Source organism: Heloderma suspectum, chromosome 1 (genome assembly GCF_057233095.1).
Source record: "Heloderma suspectum isolate Gila_16-S chromosome 1, 16-S_ref, whole genome shotgun sequence".
Lineage (NCBI taxonomy): Eukaryota > Metazoa > Chordata > Lepidosauria > Squamata > Helodermatidae > Heloderma > Heloderma suspectum.
The window spans coordinates 150,714,242-150,737,235 of record NC_139458.1 but is presented as its reverse complement, the minus strand read 5'-3'; the positions used below and the strand labels follow the sequence as shown (position 1 = coordinate 150,737,235).

Sequence of the window (22,994 nt, the reverse complement as noted above, 5' to 3'; positions counted from 1 at the left end):
CACAAATAAACCCTTGGGGGTTTGCAAGATCAGGACAAAACCCTCAGTTACACATTTCTCCCCATAGCCATTGCTGGCATAGACAACTTTATTGTCCAAAATCAATGACAATAAAGTGGAGTTGCACATTCCACCTTCCCTCCCAGACATTGCTGGCAGAGCCACTTCTGTTTGCTATAGCCCTAAGGTGCTATAGTGCTTTAGCTCTAAAGCAAACTTGCGCAAAAGAGCCCCCGTACTCATCACTGGCATGAAGCCTTTATTGTCTCAAAATTGCTAAAGCGCTCTAGTGATATAGTGGAATTGCGTGTTCCCTCCCCCAGCTAGCAGAGACACTTCTGTTTGCTAAAGCACTTTTGCGCAAAAGCAAAATTGTGCAAAAGCAAAATTGTGCAAAACTGCAATTTCACATCCCCCCTAGCCATTTTGGTTCTTCATGGAAAAGTATGCATAATAGGAAAAAGGGGGTGGGAGCTATAACTCCCTGGCATTTTACTGGAATGGGGCAAATTTGCACAGCTGGGGTCTGCTCATGGGGACCCTCCAAATGCTGTAGTGGATAATTGTGGAATTTTGCTTCTTCATGGAAAAGTGACCAGAGAAGGAAAAAAGAGTTCCTTTTTCTATAACTCCCTGACAATTTGGATGGCTTTAAAAGGGGATAAGATACATTCCTGGAGGAGAAGGCTATCGATGTCTACTAGTCCTGATGGCTATGTGTTATCTCCAGTATCAGAGGCAGTATGCCTGTGTACGCCAGTTGCTGGGGAACATGGGTGGGAGGGTGCAGTTGCAATTGTGTCCTGCTCATGGGTTCCTAGTTGAGAGCTGGTTGGCCACTTGGGAACATAATGCTGGACTAGATAGGCCCTTGGTCTGATCCTGCATGGCTCTTCTTATGTTCTTATGAGTTTGCTGGAATGGGCCAAAATAGCATAGGTGGGGTGCCTTCATGGGGAGGCTCCAGATGCTGTAGGGGATTATTGTGGAACTGCACTTCTTCATGGAAAAGGAAGCAGTTCTTTCTCTATTCTCCTATTTCCCCCTATTTCCCAAGTTGCGCAGTTTCAAAGTAGGGATCAGGGAAGCCTGTCATTGTGTAACTTTGCTGTAGTGGGGTAGCACGATAGTGCAAGGCTGTCATTGTACTCTGGGAAAGCTGTCATTTTGTAACTGTACTGCAGTATCAGGGAAGGCTGTGCTTGTTTGGCTGTGGTTGTCCCTCGACTGCTTGTCAGATCTCGGAAAAAGCTCTGCAGGCTAGAACAGAGCAGCCACAATGGTTTTGATTGCTCTTGTGAGGTGACTCTATAGGTGCTCAGAATAAGCCACAGTGAACTCCAGATGACACAATAACCCATGGTGGTTTAAATAACCGCTACTGCAGACCATGGGTTATCAGAGTGGCTTATTTTGGCCAAATAAGCCATTGTGGATTTAAAAATTCCCAACAGACGACACAATAACCAAGGATGGGTTAAATACGCCATGGTGGCATATTTAAGCCACTGTGGTTTATTGTGTCATCATCCAAACCTAGTCACTGAATATGAGAATGACATTCTGATGTATATAATCGTGCCTTTAATTAATATAAAAACATTTCTTGTGGCAACATAACCAATTTACTGTGGCATAGCTTTTGTGGACTAGAGACTACTTTGTCAGATGAGTCTAGTGTTATCTTCAGTTATCAGATACATATATCTGTAGATATAGGGAAAAATATAAACAATGGGGTCAAAAGGCCATGAAATGCAAAAGGTATTATTTTGACAGTTCTGTGCAAAGTTCAAATGCTGGAGTGTTGAACCTCTTTCAGCCTGAGGACCAAATTCCATTTTGAAGATGCTCTCTAGGGCCACATCCAGTGGTGGAGCTCTTATCTCCTCATGCCACTGTCACTATGATTGAAACAACTGATCTTATTCTTTGCTTTACAACAGGCTGTGCGGGGACTGTCTTTCAGGCCTGAATTCCCCTATAATTAACACATACCATTCATGGAATTTTGAATGGATTTGGCGCTTCTTCACACGGAGCTTTTATCCTACTATTGAGATTGCTCACTCATGGAAGTTTGCAGGTCCTTTTCATGAAGTCGTCAACCTCCAGGGCACATCCAGAGATATTTCCTGGTTTTTCCATTTCAGAAAGATTCGGAATTAATGAAGTATCAAATTAAGTCGGATTGTTGCGCTATTTAAACAGCCACTAGATGGCACAGTTTCATTGAGTTCTATGGAACCTTGAAAATTAAAAGCTTCCTTTCTCAGCAGCCATGTGGTCACTGTCTGGGAACCCAGTGTAAACGCGGAAAGGCTCCACAATGGGAGGACTGCGGGTTTTTTCTTTAGTGTAAAGGCAGCCTTGGACTAATGGGGAGAGCAAACTGCGGAGCTCCTTGTTGCAATAATCACCTTCTTTGTTTTGGGCTATGTGGTTGAAATTTTCATCCCAACTAACAACCCCCAAAGTCACCATAGGCATCCCCTATTCTACTCAAACAGAATCTTTTTTGTGCTGGTGATTGATTTTATGTAAAGGTGAACATTTATTTTATTCTATCTGGGCAAGGCAATCCTATGATCTGGGTAAGATGCCTACTCTTTTGTATGCTTATAGTAGACAGGGTGATATGCTACTTCATATTACATCACATCCAAAGTACAATAAGACCAGTAGAGAGAATGATCATAGTAACAACAGCCAGTCCTGTAGACACTCTGGCAACTACATTGCCGTCCACAAATCATAGACATTTCAAGAAGACATGTCTGGTTATTTGAAATCAATATGTGATTTCTGCTTTCCTCAACTCTGCAGCTCCAGGCCATGCATCACGTTCCCCAGTTCTTCTTCCATCTCAAACTGCTTTACAGCATCCACATAGCTCCCTGGGCAGGAGGACTGTAGAGAGCCCACACAGTCTTCCTGGGGCAAAGGTTCAAGGGAGGAAAATACTCTTGATGGGAGGGATTGTGGCTCAGTGGTAGAGCACTTGCTCTGCATGCAGAAAGTCCCAGGTTTGATCCCTGGGATTTCCAGATAGGGCAGGGAACAACTCCTGTCTGAAACCCTGGAGAGCCACTGCCAGTCAGTGTTGACAGTACTGGGCTAGATGGACAATGGTCTGACCCAGTATAAGGTTCCTATGTATATGTTCCTATGTATTCATTCTAGATTTCTCATTCATCTGTACCACTGCCTCTTCCAGCTCCCCTTTCCTGGGCTTCCATTCAGCTTGTTGCCTTTTCTGGTTCCTGCTTTGACCTTTCCTAGGCTTCTGTTTCTTCTAGGCCTTCTCCACTATGCCCTTCTTCCTGCCCTGCCTCACCATAGGATCAGCCAAGGACAGCCAGAAACCCTTCAGCCTGGTTTGCCCCTTTGTGGCATCCCAGACATACAAATGGTTCAGTGGTGAAGCTGTATCATCTTGATCACCATTTTCATCACTGCTGCCACTGCTCTTGTGTCTTTCTGCAATTTGTCAGCAGTTGGCTTTACAGTGGAATGTACTACTAGCTTCAAGCAGTTTTGCAACACATGGATTATTAATATGCATGCTGCTTTCCAGCAAAAATTAGCTGCTTCTCTCTCACTCTTTGGGAGTGAGTGAGAAGTCTATTACTTGTATTACTGGCCCACTGGACCCATACAAGGAAATTCTTTCCATCACCCTATATTCTCACATATACAGTTGTAACGACATGGTCTTCCCATAAGTATTGAAGTGCTTCATATTGTTTCTGATGTTCCCGCAATGCAATAAACATCACCCAGCTCCAAGCAAATGTATTCTAACAGTCTTCCCCAGCCTTGTACCTTCCAGATATGTTGGACTACAAATCCCATCACTCTCATGGCGATAGGCCATCCTGTTTGGAGATGATGGGAGTTGTACTCCATCACATGTGGAAGGCACCAGTTTGGGGAAGGCTGCATTCCATTCCATGGACCATCATACCTGTATTATTAATCAGTAGACGTCTACCAGTTTCAGATGAGTAGTTATCCTTTCCCTGTGCTTGTTTGCAGCTTTGTCTTTTGCAGATGGGATTTGATGTTTGTGTACACGGTTAGAGCCAAGGGTGCTCTGCAAAGCTCTTGTTATATTGTTAATAAGTAGTGAATACTCTCAAGATAGAATCAAGAGCACTTTGTATGCATATTTGGAATGCAAGTGGTGGTATGGTAATTTAAAAGAATGCTGTTACTGGAAAATAATTATGCTGGGCCCATTAATGCACTAGAAATCCTCCCAAATGTGTGTTTACACTGCTTTAATGTCAGCTTTAGTTATCATCCTCTTGGCTGCTGCAGAAAATGAAGCAGAGCAAGGCTAACTCTGGCTGAGTTACTGAGGGCCTGTAGATCGTCCAGTTCTCAATGCTGTGCTTACTTTAAGTACAGTTCTTCTTCTCTTCTTGCCTCCATAAGGAGCCTTGCTTCGTTGTGATCCTCTGCAGATGGATTTTTGGACTACAGCTCATCACTCATAACTGCTGTAAATATACATCATTGCACAGAGCTCGTTTATGAAGGCCGATTTATGACTTTGCTCCTAAAATCTGCACTTCAGGTTTATCTTGAGTAATGCTTTAGTTGCTGAGGAACATCCATAAGAATTACCTGCTACTATCAAGGGACCCACTCTTCTTTGGCCCTTCTCTCTCCCTGGAAATCAGGGGAACACTTAATCACGATGAGACATGTGATGCCTATAATGGCCTCTTTGATTTACGCCCCAGTCCCTGTTCTTTATTTTGAACCCTTCAGCATTATTAGCTGGTAGCAGTGGGAATAGACCTGCGAAATAGCGAGACTTAGTGCTAAATTTGCTCTACACATGGATGAATTATGAATGACTCTTGACTAGCCTTGTATGTAAAGGCTTGGTGAACCCCACAGCAATTGACAGTGATTGATCAGGAAGACAGATAGCAACAATGAATTACCCACATGTAGCTCATGGAGCCTTGGCTAGTAAAAGAGGATACTGGAGGCAAAGTAAGACAAGAAATTGGTGATTGGTTATCCAAATTGGCTTCTGGATAAAGACGATGCACTGTCAGGTGGGCACTGAATAAGAACAAAAATCTATTGGTGGCTTTATTTGGTAATAACTCTTAGAACTACCAGGAGGCTTATCTCATTCTGCTGATTTCTGTATGTCTTGGCATTACATGAATTCTTGTAATGCATTCGTGTTTTTGGATTTATATCATGCCCTGTTCTGGAGGATTCACAGTGACTAATAGAAATGTTTAATTGTATATTCCATGTCCCTTAAGGGGCTCACAATAGAAAACAACAACTCCACACCTCATCTAGGCTGAGAAAAATAATTTCAAAATACTGAATTAAAACAACAACAACCCCCACCCCCAGAACAATTCATGAGGAGTGAGGCAACAGGAAAGGTAAATCTCAGCTGCTCCAGGACACAGATATTCAGAGTGTTTTGGCACAGCTCCGTCTCCTATAATGGAAAAATGGATGTTATATGGCCATCACAATGGGGGAAGGGCCGGTTCAGATATTCCAAGAGCAGCTATGTAGACACCCTCTACAACAGCTTGACGCCCTCTACAACAGCTTGCCCTCGGGATGTTTTGGACTACAGTTGCCATCAGCGCCCACCAACATGGCCAGTGGTACTCAATGCAACCTAGGAAAACCTTTGATATGTATTTACACCCCCATGGCCGTTTCTTGGGACATCTGGAAGCAGAGCTCTTATACTAGCCAGAAAATCTTTTCTGTCCAGCCGATGTTCTGGTGGTGATTGGTTCATTTTAAAATTGTGCTACATACCCTTGAAAGATTATAGTGCATAGTTTTAAATGTATCAATTGTATCCTAAGAAATCATGATGATTCATGCTGCAAGTTCATTGCAGTAAAGTTGTGGCAGAAATTTAAGGCACAACTTTGGAACAAAGTACACGTTACAAGCAAATGCATGTAACAAAGGCCTGATGGGTTTTTTTTTTTAATATAATGAAAAGCAGCCTCAGGAAGCTGCTATTTTGTATGGAGAAATAGCAGGTGGAAGGGGTACTTAATTCTTTCTCTGCTGGCTATTTCCCCCACTCTGAATTGTACTCCATATGCTTTTCCTCAGTCTAAGTTCCAGATGCATCTAACGATAATTATGCATCAATTATCTTCTCCCTCCTCAGTTTCTCCTTTTCCCTGAGTTTGAGTTCCCCCTCTTCCATGATGGTCCTGTTCCCGTGAGTTTCTGAGTTTCTCTTCTCTAGGTTTGAGAGCCTCCATTTTTTGTCTGTCCTACACCCTAGAATAATCTCCCCCAACCTGACCATGTTGGCTGCGGATGATGGGAGCTGTAGCACCAGGTTGGGGAAGTCTGCCCTAGAGCCATCACTCCCTTTTTCACTTCCAGATAGACTAGCATGGAAGGAGTGGTGATATTTCTTTTTTCCACTCTTTCACTCACTTTTCCTGCTTTTTAAGAAAAATCCCACTGTAATTCCCTCTCCTTCCAAACTTCCAACAAGAGATCCAGTTGGACAAAAAAACACAAAACCCGTCTCCCAGTTTGTCCATAACATTCTTGTTATCTATTGCCTGGCTTTGCTGGAATGTAAACTACCCTTTCCTCTCTCCATATATACTCAGTCATACCCGAAGCGCTCTTGAGAAAAATCAGGGGAATGTCAGATTCCATTTTCTTTTACAAAGAGAGACTCCACTGTGAATCCACTGTGTTTATCTATAACATTCTTAATTTAAAAAACTGGGAAGTGCTGGGTGTAATATCTTGGGGTCGATGAACATAAACAGGATGTGGAATGGCATAAAACACAACTTTAGCCTGTGCAGACTCAACATTTTGTACAGCAGTCTCAAGTCTTCCTGGGTGCTAAGACCCTTTTGTGATGTTACTCTTTTCCTATTATGGTTAGCTAGTGTCTCAGTCAAATCTTGATAAAATAGTTAAGAGCAGAGACATCACACTGACAACAAAGGTCCACATAGTTAAAGCAATGGTATTCCCCGTAGTAACCTATGGCTGCGAGAGCTGGACCATAAGGAAGGCTGAGCGAAGGAAGATAGATGCTTTTGAACTGTGGTGCTGGAGGAAAATTCTGAGAGTGCCTTGGACTGCAAGAAGATCAAACCAGTCTATACTCCAAGAAATAAAGCCAGACTGCTCACTTGAGGGAATGATATTAAAGGCAAAACTGAAGTACTTTGGCTACATAATGAGAAGACAGGATAGCCTGGAGAAGATGCTGATGCTAGGGAAAGTGGTAGCAAAAGGAAGAGGGGCCGACCAAGGGCAAGATGGATGGATGATATTCTGGAGGTGATGGACTCGACCTTGGGGGAGCTGGGGGTGGCGACGGCCGACAGGAAGCTCTGGCGTGGGCTGGTCCATGAAGTCACGAAGAGTCGGAGGCGACTGACTGAATAAACAAGTGTCTCAGAATGGCAGGTTATAGATCCCTAAATACCTACATATATACATAAATCCACACTTGCGCTTAGTATCCATTTACTGAAATGGATTCTAAGGTGCTGAAAGAGTAAGGCAGGCCTCCCTATGCAGACATGACCGGTGTGCGTGTCCTCCTTGACTAGTGCAAAAAGCAGAGAATGCCCCCATTTTCTCTGCCCACCTTTCACCCCAACTCCACTCAATGTTCACTCCACTTAGGCCTTATAGGTCATTCCAAGACCTATAGAGTATTGCCTAGTAAGGGCCCATAAGCAGGCCTTCTCAGTACTGGCACCACCCTCTGGAACGCTCTCCCATGCATGGTTTGAGAAGCAGAAACTGTGGCAAGCTTCAAACGCCTTTTGAAAGCAAGTTTGTTTACACAGGCATTCCCTGACCTATACGGGACTATGCCGTTTTATTGTTGCCCTTGCTGTAATGTTTTAACTTATTTATTGCTTTTATGTTGTACTATATTATTTTATATTGTACTATTTTATACTGTACTACTAACTTACAATTATTTATTGCTTTTATATTGTACTATGTATGCATTGCACTATATATGCAGATTTTGTTACATCAAGTGGCGTAGAAGTACTAAAAATAATTTTTAAAAAGAGTGTTAACAAGTGGGGAGTGACTGTAAGCCTCTCCACTTGCAATGTTGACAGGCAGCACTGGAGACCAATTATCTTACATCAGGAAAGCAGTATTCTTTTTGCAGTTGTTCTGCTTCCCTGGGATTAATCTCTGGGGGCTCCTTCTCTGGCGATGCTAATGCAAGCCATACTCTTTTCCTTTTCTCCTGGTATGCTTGTGCTCCATGCCCAACATTAGGAAGAGCTCTTCCAGGCGTGTTGTCTTGCAGAAAGTCAAATGGTTTGTTGCTTGACAAAGTCAGAGAACCCCTTGGTGGCAACTGCAATAAATAACACAGGGCTGAGTCCAGTATTTGCCTTCTGTGGTGGGAAGGGCTCTGCTCATGGAAAGTGCCTGTGCCTAGGGATGTACGAAAGTCACTTACCTTTTCGAAAGGTGACATTCGCGGTGGGGGGGAGGTGCTCCGTCCCTCCCCCCGAAATTCTCTCTGGCTGGCTCCGCTCCGCGGGGATTCCGCAGAGCCGCCGGCCGGAGCCGCCCACAGCCAGACATCCGGCCGCTGGGCAGCCTGCAGGGATGCACATGGCGGCTGCCGTAGCCACCGCCATTTGCGTCCCTGTATTTTGCCGTGATAGTATTTACGTATTTACGATACATAAACATTTACGTAGCCTATCACGGCAAAACAAAAACAAAAGCAGCGGACGCAAATGGCGGCGGCATAGTGGCCGCCATTTGCGTTCCCCCCTTTTTTTGCCATAATAGCCTACATAAATATTTATGTAGGCTAAAACGGCAAAAAAAAAGGGAACGCAAATGGCCGCTGCCATAGCCGCTGCAATTTTCGTTCCCTTAGTTAAGCCATGATAGGCTATGTAAATACTTATGTAGCCTATCACGGCTTCCTCAGGGACGCAAATGGCATCCCTGCGTTAGCCGTGATAGGCTACATAAGTATTTACGTAGCCTATCACGGCTACATGGAAGAAGCGAACGGTAGCAGGTAGGTGCTCCGTTCCGGGCCCATTTCGCGGGGCGGGGGGGCTTTGTTCCACCACAAATTTTGGGGGGCTGAATGCACTGGCATTCAGCCTCACTGAGATCCGTCGGGGAATTCTCTGACATCCCTACCTGTGCCCAATTTGGGGGGTTTCCACTCACCCCATTCAGCAGGGTCCCCTGAGCCACTGTGCAGCATTTTCAGGGGGCTGGAGGGACTGCTTCGGGGGGGGGGAGCAGGTGGGTCAATCCACTTCCACCAATTCAGTTGCACATACTTAAATCTGGATCCATCCCTCTGTGTCTTATGGTTGGAAGCAGAGTTGCTCTGCCTAGGAAGCAAGATCTGTGCAAGATGGTGTGTATGCATTTTGTACCATTCTGTGCACCTCCTGTGTGGGGCAGAAAGGCTCCTCAGAATCCTTCACCACTTGGTCCGTGCCCAGCAGTGGCCCTTGCGTGGCACAGCTCTCCTTGCGGCTGAACTGGCCCAGGGGCATAGCTTGGGTCACATGAGGAGGTAAGGGTGGCTTTATGTGTGAGCTCTGGTCATGGCAGCTGCTGAGGTTTCCTTCTGTATAGCGGTGCCAGCGAACATGTTCGTAGCTTGATGTCACGCTCCCACACAGTGCGGCTGAAGAGCAGCCAGAACTGTTCCTATTCAGGTGCACGTGCAAAGCTGTCCTGAGTTTCCTTTCGTGTGGCTTGAGCACTTACACCAGACCCAGTACGCTCTGAAGGTGAAGCGCTGGCCTTCCTTCATAAACCCGAGAGAGGAATAAATGCGGGATGCCGCCTGCTGTACTTCAGCAGGATGAAGGAGCACATGGATCCCACCTCCTCCCCAACAAGCAGGGCTTTTAGCCACACCCAGCTATCCCCACTTGGCCTTTAATGCCATTGCTGTCGTTGTTTCAGTGCAAAAAGACAATTAAGCGATGACAAGCTGTCACAAGGGCTTCACAGGGGCTGAGCGTGTGTCAGGTTGCACTTAAGCTTGATGTATTAAAAAAAAAAACCACCACTCAAACACGCAAATGGAAAGACCCTCGGAGCTGTGCACAGCGCAAGCTGCTGCTCATGAGTTCACAAAGCTTAACTGAAATATTAATTTGTCTGTCTTTCTCTGCTAATTTTTCCACTACTGTCAGGCTAACGCATGCCTTACATTTCATGGATCTGGTGTGCATGATGGGTTATTTATTTAATACTGTTGACTAATCCTCTTAAGTACAAATGAATGCACACTTAACTGCATGTGGAGGATATGCATGTGTATATAGTGGTTTTATTATGGTATGAGGTCAAGCTGATAATCTCCAAAGTGTTTCTCCTGGTGGTATTAAGAGCAAAGCTGAATTTTCTTGTGGCTTGTGGGCTAGCTCAGGGGCTACTCAGTTGCCCAGAGTCTCAAAGACCAGCCTGTGGATTTAGAGGAAAAAATAGCTGAAACTGAGATTGTCAAAAGCATGTATCAAAAATAAAATAAATGCAAGTGTGTTTTTTTCCCAACAACGAAAGGCAAAATGAAACAAAAAAGACAATTTTAGCTCAGCTCTCCAAGCATGCTAATAGGACTTTCATAACCATTTCCTTAGGTGGCGATTTCTTAATGAAGAAACAAACATGAAAGAAGTGGTTTTCAGTTCCCAGTGCATGACAGCTTGCAATGTACACCATACATTGCAACTGAAAAGAAAATCACAGATATTCTGTGTCTTGCTGCATAGCTGCAGTACATGGCATTGGTATCAGGGTGGGCCCAAGACATTTTGCTACCTGAGGCTGAGTTGCAAATGGCATCTCCCCACCCCCTGTTAAGGGGCAAAGTGCCCAATCCAATCCAAGTTATTTTAGTATCTGAGGCAGACATTCCCACAAGCACCTCTCCCCCCCCCATGCGAGTAAAAATACAACAATAATACAGTTGTTGCCCTTCTATGGCAGCCCAAATAAGCTGCCTGAGGCAACCACCTCACTCTGCTTAACGGTAGGGCCAGCCAAGATACAGCCTCATTTCATCTGGATCGGTGAAGAGAACAGAAGGGTGAAGTTCGTTTATTTCAGCTGGGGCGGGTGAAGAAGAGCAGAGAGGAGAGAGATGGCAAAGAGCGAAGTAAGCCAACAATGCATGCATACGGTGTCCTCGGAGGAGGAGGAATTCCTTACGGCTGCATGCTTGGAGGTGCCCACTCTGAGAAATATTTGAGCGGGGCTTCTGCGAAAAAGCACATCAGCAATACTTTCACCTTCGGATTTAATTAAAGGGAAACGTTATCCGATCTGAAATTTCACAGTGTGCCTTAATACTTCCTCAGTGACGAATGGGACATGTGATTAAGGAACAAGTTTCCTGAAATGTAGTTTGATTTGGGTGTCCAAAAAGACATTCTCTCTCTGGGTGCTTCCCGATGAGACTTTTATCATGCCATTGCCCCGCCTCATTCACAGAATTTTACTGCGGGGTCCAGACGATGTTGTCTTCCACTCATAATCTTGTGTTTTCCCACCACTTCCTCCATTTTTTTTCTTACTGCAAAAAACCTTTCTAGGAGAAAAAGGCAGAATAGCTGCACCATGCCTCAGTTGCAAGCGCTAGGAGCCCTCCATCTGTTAGCACCCACACACTCTTTTTCTCTCTTTCCAGCTCCTGTTATTCAAACTCAATTTAGTCAGAAGAGAAGCTATTCCTTTTCATGGGCACTGCCTGGCACCCTTCCAGCTAGTTTAACTTCTAGCCAATACAACGTTGTGCTTGCCTTTGTGGCTCTTATAGAGCCCAAAGGCCTAACACAGGATCATGTGGATGCTGGTTAGGAAACGCAAATGGAAATGTAGGGATTCCCATATGTTATACTGCTAGAAAAATTCATACTTCCACTTAGTTCAGATTAGGCATGCTTTATGTCAGGGGTGTTTCTGAGCGCAGGGAGTGGGATAGCAGTTCAGATTCTGAAGGAGAACCATCAGACATGGGGGATGTGTTTTCCCAGGCTAGTCCAGATATGAGTAGCCTGCTTCTCTGGTTACAAACATCCAGATGGTTGAGCTTGAGGGTCCCTCCTCACCTCACCCCCCCCCCCATGAGAGGCAGCAAACAGGAGGATGACCTAATAGATGCCAGGCGCAGGTGCAGACCAAAGAGAGAGAAGGCAGGGGTGGAACTTAGATGGTCTACCCGATTGGCCTTGCGTGAAAAGCTGCGCTTAGAAGCCCCACGACAAGAGATGGACCTCCCCCCCCTTAAGTTAGACTAGCGAGACCACCTCCCTCTTCAAACAGCGGGCAACTCTCATAAATTCCATTTGAATCCCCTGAAGGCATTCCTTTGAAGATGGAGAGTATCTGAGAATTTGCATCTGTATGACCCTGTGAAGTAATGGATTAAAAGCTGTAGACCGAAGCCTCTCGTCTGTGTATATTTGGGCGTGAAGTGAAGTGGGGACTAAGGGAATCCTGACACTCTAGGATACCCAGCTTCCTTGGGTACAACACACAAGTACTATTCAAGAGTCTAGTCCTCATCCACTTGAGACCAAACACAGGCACAACACATACAGTCAGGCCCTGTACACCACCACATTGAAGTTGAAAGGAAACACACCCAGATGGGAGTGAAGTCAGGACTTTCAGCTGTAATTCAAGGGGTTTGACAAAAGTGGGGCACTAACCATTCAGGAAGGGGCCGCGGTGGCTTAGTGGTTAAGACGCTGAACTGCAGACCAGAAGGTCGGCAGGACAGCAGTTCGAGACCCAAGTGCTGCGTGATGGAGTGAGCTCCCGTCTTCAGTCCCAGCTCCTGCCAACCTAGCAGTTCGAAAGCAAGAAATTGCAAGTAGATAAATAGGTACCGCCTCGGCGGGAAAGGTAACAGCGTTCCGTGCACCTCGGTGTTCAGTCATGCCGGCCACATGACCACGGAAGCGTCTTCGGACAGCACTGGCTCTTCAGCTTAGAAACGGGGATGAGCACCGCACCCTAGAGTCGGACACGACTGGTTGGGGACACCTTTACCTTTTTAACCATTCAGGAAGGACAGCCAGTGGCATACACACACACCCATCGTTGGTGGCTCATAAGTAATGGAACAAACCAACATCTCAAACTTACGGATCGCCTTTAATACCTGGATGAAAATCCATAAAAGTCAATGACCACCTGAAGTCTGGAACCCATGGACAGGACCAAATGCTGAGTGTCCTCCCTCGAGATGCTTTGCCAGGCCTTTACTGCAGCCGCCTTCAGCTGCTACTTGTTTGTGGATCTTTCTGCCTTCAGTCTTGTCTTCAGTAAGTGAGAAGCATGCTCTATTGGGCTGAGATCAGGTGACTGACTTGGCCATTGAAGAACATCCCACTTCTTTGCCTTCAGAAACTCTTGGGTAGCTTTTGCTGTATGTTTTGGGTCATTATCCATCTGCAATATGAAGTGGCGTCCTATCAATTTGGCAGCATTTGGCTGAATCTGAGCAGAAAGTATAGCCCTATACATTTCAGAATTCATCCTGCTGCTTTTATCAGCAGTCAGGTCATCAATAAACACCAGTGACCCAGTTCGATTGGCAGCCATACATGCCCATGCCATAACACTGCCTTCACCATGTTTGACAGATGATGTGGTATGCTTTAGATCATGAGCTGTTCCTTTCCTTCTCCATACTTTTCTCTTCCCATCTTTCTGGTACAAGTTAATCTTGGTTTCATCAGTCGAAAGAATCTTATTCCAGAACTGGGCAGGCTTTTTTAGGTGTTTGCTGGCAAAGGCTAATCTGGCCTGTCTGTTCTTGAGCATTACTAGTGGTTTGCACCTTGTTGTGAAGCCTCTGTATTTACATTCATAAAGCCATCTCTTGACTGTAGATGTTGACAATGACATGCCTACCTCCTCAAGAGCGTTCTTGATCTGGCTAGATGTTGTGAAAGGGTTCCTCGTCACCATGAGCAGAATTCTGCGGTCATCCACTTTAGTTGTCTTCCGTGATCTTCCAGGCCTTCTCCTGTTGCTGAACTTGCCAGTTAATTCCTTCTTTTTCAGGATGTTCCAAACTGTTGTGTTGGCCACTCCCAATGTTTTTGCTATCTCTCTGATGGGTTTGTTTCCTCAGCCTAATGATGGCCTCCTTCACTCGCATGGACACCTCTTTGGACCTTATATTGGGAGTTCCAGTGAACAGCTACCAAATGCAAATGTAACACTCAGAACCACCTCCAGGCCTTTTATCTGCTTGATTGGTCATGGGGTACCCAGGAAACAGGCCACACCGGGCCATGCAGCTGCTTCTCAGCCATTCGTTCCATTACATACGCACCAACTATGGGTGTGTGTGTACGCCACTGGCTGTACTTCCTGAATGGTTAGTGCCCCACTTTTGTCAAACCCCTTGAATTACAGCTGAAAGTCCTGACTTCGCTCCCATCTGGGTGTGTTTCCTTTCAACTTCAATGTGGTGGTGTACAGAGGCCAACTGCCAAAACAGTTATCCTTGTTCCAATATTTCTGGCCTTGACTGTATATTTTCTGAAGTCACACATTGACCCATGGCTTGTTGTAGGGTTATATGTGAGGGTTGTTTAACCCTCAAATAAACCATGGTGCTGTTACATTCCTTCGTCTTCCCCCTTCGCAATCAACACACTCTAGGATACCAGGCTTTAGGCTCACTACTTTATTAGTTAACAACCAGGTTCCTTACAAATGCAAATTCTAGGAAACTCTCAGACTACAAAGGAAACAGCTACTCTACACAATTACAAATATCAATAGAGGAGCTAAAGTGGAAGTTAGAGAAGTTGCCAGCAGTTTGAACAAGAACTTTCCAGCCAGATTAGCTTAGTTTAGATGCCCCTCCCTTACAGTGGCTCCCTCCTATGTAGGCTATCATGCATAGCCAACCTGGAGGACCGTCTGAGCTCCGCCTCCAACTTTTCCCGCTTTGCTCTGCGATGGACCCTAGCATACCTCAAGTCATACCCCTCACTCTCCTCCTCCCACGAGATCTGGATTCTCATGGAGGAGGAAAGGGTGGGGGCTTCAGGTGGAGCCATCTGTGTGCCAAGGTCTTGGGAAAAATGCCTTGCCATATGTGAGCTCAGAAGGGAGGGATCCTCCCCCCCCTTCTGGCCATTCCCATGCTGAATCTGAGCTGCTAGCTATCACCATATACTCAGATTCATTCCTGACAGGTTTGCATGACACAGCAACCCATTTGCCTTGATTGGAGCTTGAATATTCAAAATGGCAGCTGGTACGTGCTGCAGCTCTTTGCGGGTTAAACAACCTACAGTGAGCCTGGCATGTCGTAGGAACCAGGTCATTGGGTGCTGCTGACCTGTGTCTCCTCTACCTTTCCCTATAATGTACTGGTGCATTCTGGGGGGAAAATGCACGATGTAACATAATTGCATTAGCATTTCTCCGAACTCGGCAAGTGGCAACCAATAACGCAGAGTGGAGAGAAACACTAATGCGACGGTCACATTTTTGTCCATCAACATATTAGTGGGAGACAGAGGTGATGTAGGCCAGCAGTACCCATTCTTCTCCCCATAGGATGGGTTTGCATAATTACAGAGGGAAAATAAGCCATGGTGGCTTATCCCCCCCCCCCATGTGTGGCGGTTATGAGCTGCTTGATTAGCATAACTACCTTCGCCGGGCGTGGGTTGTCGTGATGTCTGAACTCAGCGAGGATGGGTGGCTGGGGGGGCTTAGAAATCACCTTGAAACCCTAGAACACGCCAAACGTTTGTTAGTTTGAGCTGGAAGCTGCTCCAAAATAGATCAATGGACGTTAGGTCACTAAATGAACCGCCCATTTGTGAACCACCCAGAGAGCTTTGGCTATTGGGCGGTATAGAAATGAAATAAATACATAAATAAATGTGCCACGATATTCTGAAACCTGGCAACAACTGGGTTGTTTGTGTTTTGAATATGCACTGATGGTGCGATATAAATACATAAATAATGATAAGAGTTACTAGTCTCAGTGTGCAAACACATTGAGAGCCACTTTCCAGCATCAAAACCTGGGATTAGGCCACTAGGCAGTTCCACCTAGAATGCAACACAAACTATATCAACTTTTCCTCAGGACAAATGCCACGACAACTGCTGCTGCGACAGATTATACACTTGATTGTGGGTAGGTACAAGGGAGCGAGAAGGCATCCATCTTGAATGTCTGAGCAGTGACGGGAATTCAGCTCAGGAACTAGGTCTTGAAAACAAAGTGACCAAAGGCAGGACGTTCCGAGGGGAAAGGGAGGGTCCTGTTGGGTGCCCAGTTCACACCATTGTGTTTTGTTCCCACTCCACAATAGTGTGAGCTGGGGCTGGTGCATCAGCCATCGTTTTGAATTTCCTGCCTTTTTTGTGGCTCTCCATCCTTTGAACTTTTTTCTTTTCCTTTGCAAAAATCAGTTTTCATCCTGAAAGTATACAGAAAGGAGCGTGCTTGTACCAGAAGCGTGTGCCCAGACTTTTTGGCTGGTTCCCACAGCTCAGCACTTGGGGCTGCCGACGGCGGAAAGGGCACTCATGCGATTGAGATGCAAAGGGTGCACCAAATACCCTCGCTCTGCATCAGAACTCCTTGCCCTAATTGCCAAAGAGCCTGTTCCCACAAATGGCTGCATATTAAGTACGCTTTTGTCTGGAGGAGCAGTTGTTTTAACTGGGGAGCAAGAAAAACAAACCTGAAATGGGAAAATGTCTCTCACTGAAAACACCCTTCATGACTGAGGCCTAGCTAGCTCATGAAGGCAGCTGTTGCATGAAGGCTACTTTAAATTGCTCCCATGGACTGCAGTCTCCGCTCAGAAAGTTGTGTGTGTGTGTGTATGTGTATATATATATATATACACACATACATACATACATACATACATCAGCTCACTGAATGATTTTGGGGATTTTCAGGAGTCAGATCCCCATACACCCCAGAAACAGTTTGGGATAGGAACACAGGAAGTTGCCTTATACTGAGCCAGACCATTGGTCCCTCTAGCTCGGTATTGTCAACACTGACTGGCAGTGGCTCTCCAGAGTTTCAGGCAGGATTCTTTCCCAGCCCTACCTAGAGATGCTGGGGACTGAGAACCAGGAACCTTCTGCATGCAAAGTATGTGCTCTCCCACTAAGCTCTGGCCCCTCCACATAGTCCACATACATGATCTAATCCATATTTTCTCCCTATAAATAATCTAACCCATATCTATGTAAATTATCTAATCCATATGTCAAGTTGCAGTATATGAACAGCTTGCTCCACTGAGCTGTACCATGTGGGGCAATTTAAAATGGCCTCTGCATGGCAGCTATTTTATATGCACAAGCCAAGAGCTGCAAGACAACATGGAGGACAATGGCTACTCAAGTGAATACACTGCTTCCTGCCACATCACCCTCTTTAAAGTGAAGGGGAGCCCACAATCAACACTCAGTATGTACAGTAAACAGTGTACCTACTATTTCCTCTGGGAAGGCATGACCTCCAAAATAGAGTGTGAGTCAGAAGAACTGTTACGCAGACCACAGGGACGCTGCCCAGTTCAGCATCTCTGTAGCAAGTTTTCTCTATGTCCCTGCCATAATGCATAGCATGGCTTGCCATATAGATGGCCACCATCTTGTGAGGGAGTTCCTGCGTCACCATATGACATTCTAGCAAGTCATTCTAACTGCTATAGCAGGGATGCAGAGAACTTGCCAGAGTGACGCAGTTTTAAACGGCACACAATAGTATATACCCCAGTTCCATACGATGCACTTTGGTTGAGAGCAGAAAGTGTCATGCTGCTCAGCCACCTAGTCAGATGTGCAAACTAAGTCCCTGCAACACTGCGTGTGGAAATGCGGGGAACTGATTTTTTTTTTATAGGGTTGTGGGGTTTTTTGCATTCTGCAAGCCCATCATGGTCCCTGCTCTGTCTCTCCTCTTTTTCTTTGCTGCTCAGGATTTCTCAGTCTTTGACTAATCAAGTCTTGCAATGGCAGTGAGCCTTAGTCAGTTACTGAGTTCTGATAACTGATACCCAGCTCCAGTTTTGCCCAACTAGTCCCACGAAATGGCAAGCAAGTCTTGCTTCTCTCTGCTTCTCTATGTTGACAGCCATTTGGCCTTTCCTCTCCAGCAGCAGTCGGCAACTTGCAACCCTCCAGATCCCATCATCCCTCAGCATTGGTCGTGCTGGTTAGGGCTGGTGGGAGTTGCAGTCCAACCATATCTGGAGGGGCACATTACCCCCCTTGCTCTCCAAGAATGACTGATAACATCCTGAATATTATGTCTTCATAATAACTAAGAGTTGTGTGGCATGGGGAACACTCAATGTGATTTGAAAATTACATCCACTAACACTGTACTGGTAACATAGTACACACTTTGCATGCGGAAGGATCCCATATTCAATCCCTAGCACTTCCAATTGGAGGTGGAAAAGCTCCTTGTCTGAAACCCTGGAGAGCCACTGCCAGTCAGTATCAATAATACTGGGGTAGATGGACCAGTGGCCAGTGTAAGACAGATCCCTATGTTCCTAAGGATGGATGGATGTGTGTTGTGTGTATGTGGTATTACAGTTTTTAATGCTTGAGTTTCTTAGCAGACAGATGTAATACAAGAACCAGTTTTAAGGAGGTAGAGGCAAGGCCTCTTGAACCTAGGAGTGTATCATTTGAATGGAAAGCAGCAACTGTTCTAATTCCAAAAGGCTATGTGGCTTAGAAAGGAAATCACAAGGCACCCAGAATCAGAACTGAACCAGTGCACCTGGCCTTTTAACACTAACTTTCATAGCCAGGTGCCCACTGTGTTCAGTTTCCATCTGTATAAAAATTTATCCATGTTTCTTCCCTAAAAAAAATGCTCTTTACTCTTATTTGTAAATAAGTTTTAATTTAAATATTCTTCAGGATAAGCAAAAAGGCTGCCTCTCCCCCTTCCCCCACGGCAGCATTGACATGCTAACAAAAATACGTACCCCCCACCCCCAGCTGTGATTAACAACAACGACAATGACAACCAACCAACCCACCTCGTTCCTCCATCCTTTTTGCTGGCGTTTACAGATGGAGAGCTGGCTACTCTCCAGCTTCTGACACAATGTCTGGAGTCCCCAGAGCAGCTGGAATTCATTTTCTTACTTCCAATCTATGCACTTTCATAAGAAGTTGCAGTTTGGCACTGCTGAGCATATCTGGGAGTGTCCAATGCAAGAGAAAATAAATCCACTGTATTTATTTGTTGCTTAGTGCTTGCAGAGCAAAGACACGTGCTTACCCTCGCTCTCTAACACACACACACGTACACACACACACACACACACACACACATACACTTCACTGTACAAAATGGAACCATGACTATTTAGAAATGGGCCATAACTAGAAATGTGTGCAGGTAAAACCAGAAGTCCCTCCCCCCACCCCCATTATAAAATTAAGATGGTTGACATTCATAAAACCCTGCTCCTAGTTTGCCCCCTGCTTTTGGGGTGCTTTTATGAACCACCCTGCACCATTTGCCAAACTGCCATTTGTCTGAACTTCAAAAACGCCTGAGGCTCTGCTTCCCGCTGAGTTCTTTCATGCAAGAACGGCTGTTCTTGAAATGCTACATTGCAGTTAGGTGGCACAGTGCTTCAATGGTTGTTTTGTCTTCCTTTTAATTTTTTTTTAGTTCAAATTAGGTTCAAGTTGGAATGGAAAAAAGAGAAACATGGAGGAGACAAGTCACAAAATCACACACTGCAGTTTGTGGGAACCGGTTGCTCTGTCCCCCCGCCACTTGGTCTTTTTCTTCTTCTTCTGGCTCTTCTCTGGGACTTGTTGCCTGTTCAGGGACAGAAAAGAAACGCCAATACTGTTTTTAGGGAAGACGGATATCTGAATCTATCTATTTATTAGTAATTTGCGTTTGGAACAATTGTGTCAGGGCAATTTGGATCAGAGAAGTGATGAATGCAGACAAGGCTAAGCAGCCCCTCCCTCCTCCACGCCCTCTTGAAGCAGCTTCTATTTTTAAAAAAGTGATTGTCAGAGTTTTATTTACACACATTTGTGTGTACTTTTAATTAGGCCCCGAACCTTTTGTCTCTGGTATTAAGAGGCTTTTGGGGGTGAAACAGACTTCCCTGCCTAACAGCTGGGGCAGAGCTGTGACCTGCAGGGAGAGCAGATTAACCATTATGCTAAGTACTCTACTAATCAGAGCCCAACAGAACTGGAAGCCTTGCTGTGGTGAAATCGGCTCAGTACCCGGCTTGCTCCCTGCGCTTAGCATCTTGAAAATTCACATTTTGTACTACAAATTAACCATTTGTATTTCAAAATCAACTCTCCCCACCTGCTTCTCTCATAAGCGAGTAATAGAGATGGGTACCAGTATCTCTCCCCCAGCCCCCAGAGAGAAAAAGCAGCTGGGGACAGACATTTTGAGCCAAAAATAAATGGAGGAAAAAGAGTTCAGCAGGACCCCCACCCCCAGACAGATCCTCCACTTAGGGTGCTTCCAGACAAGGCTTTTACTGTGCTGGCATAGCTGCACAATACCATTTGAATGCAAGTGCTAGAAGCCGTCCCATCTAGAAGCACCCAAACTCTGGCTGCCTCCTGAAGCTGCTCTTGATTAAAAACAAAAACGTGAGGGAAAGATACATGTGACTGTATGTCATCGTGGCTACTTTGAACCCGCGTGGTTGTAGTGATTCCAAAGACTGCAAAACCAGTTTGACAAAGACTTCAGTGGGACAAGACAAATGTGGGAGTACACCAGGGGTAACTATTCTACCTCATGCCACTTTCCTTAAAACCATTTTCTGTCCCCAGCCTCTGTGTCTGCGCCAGCTTTTGAATACTGGCAGCTGAGAAAGTCTCATCTCCTAAGAGACAAGCCGTGCAATCCTAGGCACGTTGACTCAAAAGTAAACTTCACTGAGCTAAAAGGGACTTGCTTCCAAGTAAGAATGTTCAGAACTGCATCCGAGGAATCCTATAATGAATGAGCGGCGCAGCTTTCCGCAACCTGGAGACCTCCTGATATTTTTGGACTACAAGTCCCAGCATCCCTCACCATTAGCCATGCTGCCTGGGACTGATGGGAGTTGTAGTCCAAAATATCTGGAGGGCACTGGTTGGGGAAGTCAGATCAAGCATTTCTAGTCCAATACCATCTAATACAGGGATGGGGAACCTCAGGCCTGGGGGCCAAATTCAGCCCTCCTGGGTTCACCAGATGGCCGTGCCCATTCCCCTGGCCACGCCAGCCCTATGTCCAAGAACAGGAGATTTTACATATAGCTCATTCCTACTGCAAGCTCAGTCTTTGACATCCAAGTGGGCCCTTTGCCATTTTCCCTGAGAGACTTGGCCCAAACCAGTGAATACAGGAAGCAAAAAAGTGGCAATGCTCCATCTATGGGGCAAACAAGAATTTCACTGTATAGAATTTTGTTGAAAGGGCAGAACAAAATAGTGTGGTACGGTATGGATGCAACTCTGGTTCTGAAGTGCAGTTTGGGTGTCAGACCAAGCTTTCCCACCCGTTAAATCCCCCTTCTCTGTTGTGCCCTCTCTGCCAGCCAGAAAAAGCCGGAAGAGTCTTCAATGACTGAAAAGCTTGTACACTGCAGAAGTCGAGTCTACGCTGCCTATTCTGTGCAACTGGTGCTGGCAAGCACACAGAGCCTCTATTCTAGCAGGGCTTCCTGGAGCATACAACGGGAAAGCAAGGATGGATATCTTTCCTGGCTGAACGATCAGCATGGCCTTAAAGCAAATCATAAATATACAAATCCAAAGTCACTTGTGCCAGATGGCCCATTACAGCTAAGGGTGTGGCAAAAGAAGTTTGGAATATAGCACAGAAGTCCATTTGGGATGGCTGGTTAATCAGGGGGAAAGACTCCAGCTAATGCCGCAATGGGTGAAAGGGTCAGAACACAGGGTGCTGGGCCAGACCCCCACCTCAGTGCTAGCCAGAGTTGAGGACCTGCAGAACAGTGTATTAAAAAGGAAAGCTGCCCTTTAAAAAAAATTATTACTCCTGCTAGAAGGTACATGACCTTTGCCAGCCACAACCTCCCCAGAGGAGTGTCTATGAGATGCGGCTAATGAGATTGCCAGCTCTGGTGATAATCACAGAGAAAGAGATGGAGAAAGAGAGGCATGCATTCAGCACTGTCCCCCTTATTGCTAATGTCAGCAACATATATTCCTTTAAAAGGCCCTAGTTAAAAAATCCTATTCAGGCAGGAAGTATTAACATCCATCCTTCCTTTCTTTTTTTTAGGTTTCTAACCAGGCTTCCACAACCAGTACCACCCATAATTTGGTCAGGTTGGTTTTTGGCTTCCTTGTCAACATTTTTGTTTTTAGAGAATTTTAGGTGGCTTTTAGAGAGAAGGGGACAATTTTCTCCCCCCCACCACCTCTTTAAAAACAGAACATGTAGTCTTAGAATACACGAAGGAGTGATGTGGTCAGCAGCACACCCTTACTTGACCTTGAACCTGGATGAAAAAAACCCTACTCCTCTTTAGAGATGCAGCATTTTAATCACACAAATTCTGTAGCAACCCCGTGAAAATCTAATTGGATGTGTAGACTTTCTGATGAGTCACGAGGAGCTTTTAATCAGCGGTTAATTTCCTGTATGTACTTTGGTTTCGTCATGGAATTGAGATCTGAGCACTACATGAAGAGTGTTTCCTTTCCTGCTTTTCCACTATGTAACTTCTAGGTGGCACTGTGGTATAGCAGAATAGTACAAAAACACAAGAGAAAAAAACGGGTTTCTTTCACTTGTTTAAATAAATATTGCATTCTCCCTGCTCTAAAAAAACTTGCCGAAAGTGCCCTTTAGATACAGACGCGAAAATGGAGTTTCACGATGTTGTTTGAAGAACCCATAAACAACCATGATG

The 22,994-nt window shown here is 45.4% G+C and overlaps 1 protein-coding gene across 10 annotated transcripts in view; it reads right to left on the bottom strand.

Moving 5' to 3' along the window:
- Window positions 1–10,329: 10,329 nt before the first annotated feature.
- MRAS (muscle RAS oncogene homolog) overlaps window positions 10,330–22,994 on the bottom strand; it is a 77,667-nt gene continuing 65,002 nt past the window's right edge. For 3 of the 10 annotated variants that reach the window (XM_084806835.1, XM_084806853.1, XM_084806861.1), the window contains exon 7: window positions 19,284–19,903. In XM_084806835.1, the coding sequence (XP_084662961.1) occupies window positions 19,804–19,903 (100 nt within the window). In that variant the 3' untranslated portion in view covers window positions 19,284–19,803. The other 7 variants (XM_084806820.1, XM_084806844.1, XM_084806827.1 and 4 more) reach the window with 4 other exon arrangements.